This window comes from Merops nubicus, unplaced genomic scaffold, assembly GCF_000691845.1.
Source record: "Merops nubicus isolate BGI_N331 unplaced genomic scaffold, ASM69184v1 scaffold13066, whole genome shotgun sequence".
In the NCBI taxonomy this organism is placed as follows: Eukaryota; Metazoa; Chordata; class Aves; order Coraciiformes; family Meropidae; genus Merops; species Merops nubicus.
In genome coordinates this window covers 1,633-10,252 of record NW_008616994.1, presented here as the reverse complement: position 1 = coordinate 10,252, position 8,620 = coordinate 1,633, and the positions used below count along the sequence as shown (strand labels likewise).

Here is an 8,620-nt window from a genome sequence, read left to right as displayed (position 1 = left end):
AAAAAAAAAAATGATATAAAAATGAAGACCAAACAACAACAAACAAGCATGAAAAAAAGTATCTTCACTTACCACAAATCCAAGAGCAACTAAAGGTTCACCCTCATTTAAGTGATAAAGAAAGGATCCTCCATATGTATGTCTGTCTAAAGGCCAGCCTACAGTATGTTCTACTCTTCCTGGTTTCCATTTCTTTTCATCAATAGTCCATAACTGAAATGAAGACAACCAGAAATTTATTTTGCAAAGTAATGGCCTCTCAATAATATAATAAAAGACAAATACACAATTAGAATATATAGGAGAAGATTCATTTACTGCTAGGACAAATTCATAAATGCAAACAGCAAAATACCAGGTAATAAGTATACTTTATTTTGGATTACCATTTAAGAATTTCCTAATACTTCTCTTTCTTGAGATGTTGTGCATCAGAAAATGTGACTGAAACTCCAGTACTATGACCAAAATTTTCATTGAACCACAAGATCCTTCATATTAAGGACTTTTATAGACACTTTGGCGCAAATTTTCTGCTCATTTCACAAAATGTCTCTTCGTGATGGAGTTATGTGCCAGGTGCACTCCAGTGACAGAAGGGCAGCTGAGCACCATTAGATCAGCTCAAGCATGGAGCTGCTCTACATGAATGGTTCAGTTTAGGTTAAGGAGCACACTTTTGAGCAGGGCTCTTGATTCTTCCCATTTAGTGTGCTTCAGTTCCCACCACATAGTACCCATGGGAGGCACAAACTGAATTCCCTTCACATGAAACTAAACTGTAAGACAGGCTCCAGAAGCCCATCTAAAGCCCATCCCAGTCACGAAAGGGCACTCAGTCCATGGGACTAGACCAGAGCTAGTGTGAAGTAAAAATAAACCTGAAATGAGCACAGTGTGGATATCAGCGCATCAGCACCAACTACTTCACTTCACAGATCCACTCGGACTGTACTATTGCTGTACTGACAGCTTAGGTATTAGAAACTGTATCTAAGACTATGCCATACATTTACAGAGTGGTTATTCTCTACAGAAGTGTAAAATAATTATCTAACAAATATTTTATAGATGGAAGCCTATGCTTAAAGTAGTAAAAAAAGAATGTTATAGTCAAACACTGAACATATAATAAATAATACAGATCTTTTTAATGAGTGGTATTTCCTGACAATAAAATAATTTAAAAAGGAAATCTGATTCCTATCCCTATTTTATAAGCCCAGTGAAGGGACTTTTTTTGGGAAAAAAAGAACTCATCCAGAAGGTCTTTCAGAGACTATGATTCATCTGGAGCAGCTCTTCTCTCTCTGAGAAAATCCACAGAAAGCCTTTCCTCCCCTCCTCAGGTACTAAACCCCCCTAAAATTAGGCAGCATAAATCCACCTCATTTAGTAAAAGTACTGAAAACAGAATTCACAAATTAATGTAGTTTGAAATCAAATAAAGATGTTAACAGAGTAGATTCATAGGTACCTCCAGCTATAACACAGATATAAGAGAAGAAGCAGCTGACACTAAACAGTAACAATATTCAGGAAGCAAATTCTCTGATCAGCTTCAGAATAGCAAACATTCTAAAACCTGAAAGTGTAAGTCAAAAACTATCCTTATAATATCTTATATATATTAGCTTGAAAGCAAACAGAAACTACCTTATAGCTTCAGAGTATTTTCTGTAAATATTAAAATTACTCAGGGGATACCTCTTTCAGTCCAATGCCATAGCTCTGAGGTTGACAATTCTCCCTTAGGTTGTATTTTTTGTACAGCTGTTTGGCTAGATGTCCATGACAACCTTCAGCAAAGACTGTGACTTTAGCATGGAGTTCCAAACCTCTTTCAAAGGTAGCCTGCAAAAGGAGAGCATTTCATTAGCAGAGAGATCTGTGCCACACCAAACTTACAGCATGAAACTGCAAAGCAATAAAGTGATTTTACACTATTTTGTGTCACTGCCCAGAACTTACAAACTATTGCAAGCTATGGCTCTAATCCACTTGTCTTTTCCACCTAACTATGATGCACCCATGGCAAATCCTGTAAGGGGATTCCATACAACAGCACCACATTGAATCAACATTCATTACTGGAAAAAAAAAAATCTTTTCCAGATTGGAGGACACTTACACCACATTTGCCCATTCATATGGTGCAAAGAAACCCTAACAAAAGAATCTTAATCTATAACTTCACACTTTAATTTTTGCTCAGGAAGTCAGTCACATTACAGTAAAGCGTTATGTATCCCTCCCTTTGTCTTTTCCACCTAACTATGATGCACCCATGGCAAATCCTGTAAGGGGATTCCATACAACAGCACCACATTGAATCAACATTCATTACTGGAAAAAAAAAAATCTTTTCCAGATTGGAGGACACTTACACCACATTTGCCCATTCATATGGTGCAAAGAAACCCTAACAAAAGAATCTTAATCTATAACTTCACACTTTAATTTCTGCTCAGGAAGTCACATTACAGTAAAGCGTTATGTGTCCCTCCCTGTACAAATAAGACGGAGGCTAGACAGAAACACCAGATTAAAAAAAAACCTGCATCACCACTGCCCCTAAAGAACTCACTACCTCAGAATAAAGTTACTGTAACATTACACTAGCTTTACAAGTTAAAACAGAGTAAAATTAAGCTAGCACTAAGTACCATTGCAAAAAAAACTCGCATGAAAAATTCCAACAATGAGATTTAGAGTAAGATAAGGGGAACTGGCATATACTTGTGTACATCACCTGCATATGTGAGCTCACTGGACAAGACTATGACTAGGTAATATTTGCAATGTAAGGATACGAGACTCTTAATATACATAAACTAGTAGGGGAAAACCCTAAACTTTTAAAAAAGCTTGATTTGCATCAGAAAGTTTAAAGCTGAAAAAGATCATGAAAATAGTTTTGGATTAAGATGTCCAGCCATACCTCATAAAACCATCTCAAGGTAAAACAGCAAAAGTCCAGGAGAAGTTTATTGCTTTGGTTTTGAACTGTCTCTCATGTGCAATCTGCTTGTAACTTACTGGCTGGAAACCACTGAAAAAGTCTAGCAAATGAAAATGTTTCCTCTAGTTGGGAATTACCGTTAAACAGGAGTTACAAGATTTTTCCTTAATTTTTTGTCCATTCTTTGAATCTGTGATCATCAACTTGAACATGAATGAATCTTACAAAATACTAAGAGAACTACAAGGACTTGCTTTATCTGAAGATTAGTAGTATATACTGTCTAATCTTAAGTAGATTTATATAAAATAGATCGGTTAACTCCTACACAACGCTGTAAATATCAGAAATTCATGAATTCAAAATGTTTCAGTAACGCGTAACATGACAAAGTTTTATTTCACAGTTACCATCCTTCTCCAGCATCTACACAAGAACCAATGTACAACTTTTTATTATATATTTTTTACCATCAGCATTTTTGTTTGATTGGTGCTGACTACAAGGTGAAACCCTATTCATTAACCACAGTCTATTTGATTAGACTTTGTATAAACATATTGAAGATATTCTTGCTTTGAAGGTTGTACAAACTACATCTATTTACCTGGACCTTTATACACTGGAGGTACTATCAGCTGACTGAAGCACCTGAATACTCAAAAGGTTGCAGCAGTGCCACACTAATTATGTATTAAATATTAAAGAAGTTAATAGACACATTCTTCCAGAATAAATGGAGAAAAAGAAAAATCTATGTTTTGAGGATGCTTAAAAAATAATAATAAAATCACAGTTCTACAGGAACAAGTTGTTCTTTCTGCTATTTTCAACAAGACCAAACCCAGCTCCCGATGACTCTTCACTTCCGCAGCAAGTTGTGCGTGCCACTTGTGTCTCCTCCTGGAGAAAATGTGTCCCTGAGGAGAGCACTCCTGTCCCCTGCAGGAGTCAGGCAGCATCGTCCTGGGAAGAGGTACTGCTCCCTGACACCACTTCCTCCTCCACTGCCTGCATCCCCTCAAAACAAGAATGAGTCTTTTCCTCTCATTCCCTGCCTTAAATGGGAAAAAAAAGCCCTCACTTTTACAGGAAAGTAAATGCCTCTTTAAAATTCCACATAACTAGTCAGGGACATACAAGACACTAAATCTTAATAACAAGTTTGTGTCCATAATTTCTACAGCCAAATAGTTCTTTGTGAAAGTTATTCTGAGATGGCCAAACTCTCCCTACACATTGCACAGGGAAGCAACACATTTACCACAGGTTCTGGATTCTGCTAAAAATCAGTCTGACACTTAGAGCAGGGAGTCACCTTCTGGGTACAGAAACGTGACCAACCTGCAGAAAGGTGTAAAGATTCAGTGTGTCCCTTGCCCCAACAAGGCAGAGAGACTATCAACAACTGTGACTGCAGTTGTAAATATCAAAAAAACCCAACCCAAATCAGCCAGAAGCATGCTCTCTTACATCTTGCTACTTACCAGACGGACAATTCCTTATTTCACCTTGGAACCTTTTTTCTAGGAGTTCCTAGAATTATTTCTTTGTTCCATGACTTCATATGCACCAAAGCACCCTTACAGTAAGTACTTGAAGTCACTCTCAAACAAAGCTCCTCTCTGCAAAGGCTTTTTCTGCTAATCCCAGAAGTTTACAATGTTCTGAGAGCAGGACTTTCACAGGTAATCAATCCTTTTTACATACAGACAGGGAAAACAAGTAGTGAATTTTACACTTCTTCTTTGGCTTCAGCAAAATTACTGATGGCAGTAGAAGCAGATCTATCACTATTTCCACAATTAGAACCCTTGTTATGGGGAAGACAGCTACTTACTTTAGGTGCTCCATCCTTTTGAATGCCTACATCATTAGTTGCTATCCCTTTCACGCTACCATCTTCATGAAAAAGAACCTTTGGAAATATTTAAACAACAAAAAAATAATTTTAATGATCTGTCATTGTAATTCACTCATAAAAAGTTCTAATGCAGAACATCTAAGCACTACATCTTTAATGGTCAAACTTGAAGATCATTTATTTACATACTGTATTATATACTTGCACTTTGCTCGATCTGGGACAGGGAATTTAGACACTGAAACAGTTCTCACTGTACATGTCTGTTAAAAGGAATGTTGTGAATGTACAAATGATTGGGAGTGAAGAGGGTTCCAAAAACCCTTTTCATATGTACACTGATGTCATCATTACCTCAGCTGCTGCGCAGCCTGGATACACCTCAACACCCAGAGCTTCTGCTTGTTCACCCAGCCAACTCACAAAGTGGCCCAGACGTACTATGTAATTTCCATGATTAGCCATCGGCAGTCCTAGGCAAAAAAGACACACACACCCCTAAAACACAGAACACTAAGCCAAGTAACAGCAGTTGCATATATCAGATGTCAGATCATCTTCTACAACCACTATTTTCACAGTACTGTCATGTGTTAGGGATGTCAGGGAACTACTGGAGTGAGTCCAACAGTGGGCTATGAAGATGATTAGGGGACTGGAGCATCTCTCTCATGAGGAAAGGCTGAGAGACTTGGAGCTCTTTAGGCTGGAGAAGAGAAGACTGAGAAGCCATCTTATGAATGCTTCTAAATATCTAAAGGGTGAGTGTCAGGAATATGGGGCCAGATTCTTTTCAGTGTTTGATCAATGGAAAAGTTGAAAATGACACACTACCACATCACTAAACTTTACCTGGAAGAATTGGAACTGGAATTCTAGATTTCTTTGTTAAAATTCCAAACTTGTCTTCAGTTACAGGAGTATGAAGTGGAGCCTTCATAAAAAAGAAAACAGAAACAGTACTAAGAGTTATGTTCTTCTAGCCTATTCAACACAACCAACAACAAATGAAATAAACAATTGAACTGGCAGTCCAGTAAAGGTTCAGGATACCTTCTGTAGGAAGGTATCACAGGAGAGAAGATGAAGTACTTTGTGAGGCAGTCATCAGGCAAGAATCAACACACTACTGAAGTAAAAAAAAACAGAACAGGGCCTTGAAAATCTCTTCTATATTTTGTACACAGGCTTGTACTACTTCAGTATCCTAGACCTTTCTAGAGAATGCAAATCAACTTGCATATTTATCCCAGTAAGACAAAACAACTAGTTGACAGCACACCTCTTGCAGCTCCCTGGTGACAGCAGGCAGCAGGCTTCAAGTTAGATGCTGTTCTGACAAAGATGGCAGCTCATTTCTTGCTATTCTCCCTAAAAGTATCTTGGGCCTCCGTTACACCAGTACAAAAATGAGTGTACTATATGCCATCTCCTGAGACTATCATAGAATAGAATCACAGAATTGGGTTGGAAGGGGCCTCTAAAAGCCATCTAGTCCAACCCCTCTACAATAAGCAGGAACATCTATAACTAGGTCAGGTTGCTCAGGGCCCCATCAAGCCTAACCTTGAACGTCTCTGGGTAACCTGTTCTGGGTAACCTCTTCCAGTGATTGATCACCCTTACATTAAAGAACTTTTTCCTAATGTCTAACCTAAATCTACCCTTTTCTAGCTTAAACCCATTACTCCATGTCCTGTCGCTACAAACCCATGAGAGCAGATCTTCACCCCCCTTCTTATAGACCCCTTTCAGGTACTGGAAGGTCTCTATAAGGTCCCCCCAGAGTCTTCTCTTCTGCAGGCTGGACAACCCCAACTCTCTCAGCCTGTCTTCACAGGAGCAGTGCTCCAGCCCTCTGATCATTTTTGTTGCTCTCCTCTGGACAAGCTCCAACAGGTCCACACCCTTCTTGTGTTGGGGGCTCCAGAGCTGGAGTTCTATGAAGAACTATTGTACAGAAGTAACAAGTCTGACATTGCTGAGAACCAACCATCTTGCTGCCTGTGCAGGGGAGCTGGATTCAGCACAAGTGCCGTGAGCGCGGCGCACCCCGGGATGCCCATGCAGTAAGAGTGCTGTGCAAAGGAGCAAAGGCTACAGCCTATCTCTGTAGACATAAAACTTCATCACTGTCAAACTAGAGGAAACAGGCTAAAAAGAAGATAGGAGGTGTTGGGGTTTTTTGGTTAGATTGACATATTTTGATACTGTACTAGGTAACAAAGCTATCAAATCAAGGTGCAAAGTGATACTAGAATGAGTCAGATATGGAGTTCATTCCAAGCTAGTGATTACCTGCAGTGTTTACATGCTCATACGTACCCCCCGCTCCTTCCAGTCTGGGAAGAGCTCCTGTAAGGACCGTGGCTCAAGGCAAGCACCAGAGAGGGTATGTGCCCCGATCTGAGAAGCCTTCTCCACCAGACAGACACGCATCTCTCTGCCGTGCTCAGCAGCCAACTGCTTGAGGCGGATAGCTGCAGAAAGGCCCGCAGGGCCTGCTCCCACAATGACAACATCAGCTTCCTCTACAAATCTTTCCATGTTCACCCCTTTAAGAGAAAAAAGATAATAACGTAAACCCATCTCCAATTCCCCCAGCTTCTGTCTCACTAAGCCTTGCTCTGTGATACAGGCTACTGGGTATCCCAGATCTATTCCTCTGCATAAAAGGAGGCTAAATTCTCAACAGAATTCCCACTTCAGTACTTGTGAGAGTGGAGAAGGACAGTAGCATCCCAATGCAAAACTAACTCATTCTAAAAAAAGTTGCAAGAAGATATACCATAAAAACATATACTTGTTTTCTATGCACTGTAATTAAGTATCATCTTTGAATGCTAGAATTTAAGAGCCCAGATGGCTCCTGAAACTCAAGGGAGAAAGAAAAGCAAAAACACTCTTAGTCAAAACACGTTACTTTATTTTACATTAATTAATCAGTGACTTTTCTGGAATTGAAACCATTAAAATTGCTGAATGTAGAGACTGGAATGCCCAGACATATATATTAATTTTATTGTCCTACAAACTCTCATGGTAATAACAACTGAAAAAATCCAGCAGATACATACCTGACAATTAAATCTTGTTGTGATAGTGACTAAAGCAAAAGCTGCTTATATATTTTCCTTAAATAACTAGGATCAGTTTTAATCTGATCCCATTTTATAGCACTAAAGACACTCATTGTGAGACAGAACTACAAAACTTAGTTTGGAATATTAGTACTGTATTTAAGAGTATAGAATTTGCATTTAAAAAAAAAAAAAAACAAAAAAAACAGCAAATTTCAGTGTCTTTAAAACTGAATAATTTACAGAATGCATTTTTTCACTCACCTTCCCATCGTTTGTCTTTGTCCCGAGGATGAATTGTGTAATGTGTAGTTATGCGAGGCACAGAGGCAGTGGATGCACATCTTGTGATGTGCAGTGATGGACAGCAGTCTCTCTTTATCAGCTTTAGGGCATGAAAGCACTGATGTGCTGCAAAAACAAAACCCAAATCTGTCAAATGATTCGTTTTCAGAGATACAAGTAGCACAACAAATATAACAGCTCCCACTTTTAGTGGCTACCTGGCAATGTGAACATCAGGAAGCAAAAGCACAGATTTTTAGATTTGCAAGTTAGGAATGTGCAGTATGATTTCTTTATCAGCTTTAGGGCATGAAAGCACTGATGTGCTGCAAAAACAAAACCCAAATCTGTCAAATGATTCGTTTTCAGAGATACAAGTAGCACAACAAATATAACAGCTCCCACTTTTAGTGGCTACCTGGCAATGTG

The 8,620-nt window shown here is 38.9% G+C and overlaps 1 protein-coding gene across 1 annotated transcript; it reads right to left on the bottom strand.

Annotated features, from left to right (window-relative positions):
* Positions 1-72: 72 nt before the first annotated feature.
* On the bottom strand, positions 73-8,312 carry LOC103775540 (electron transfer flavoprotein-ubiquinone oxidoreductase, mitochondrial-like; the record flags this gene model as incomplete). Its single annotated transcript, XM_008943000.1, has 7 exons — positions 8,171-8,312; positions 7,152-7,381; positions 5,679-5,760; positions 5,181-5,299; positions 4,803-4,880; positions 1,708-1,854; positions 73-213 (listed from the first exon to the last, which is right to left on the bottom strand). Coding segments are annotated over exons 2-7 (789 nt in total), but the record flags the coding sequence as incomplete, so codon positions are not given.
* Between the last annotated feature and the right edge of the window lie 308 nt (positions 8,313-8,620).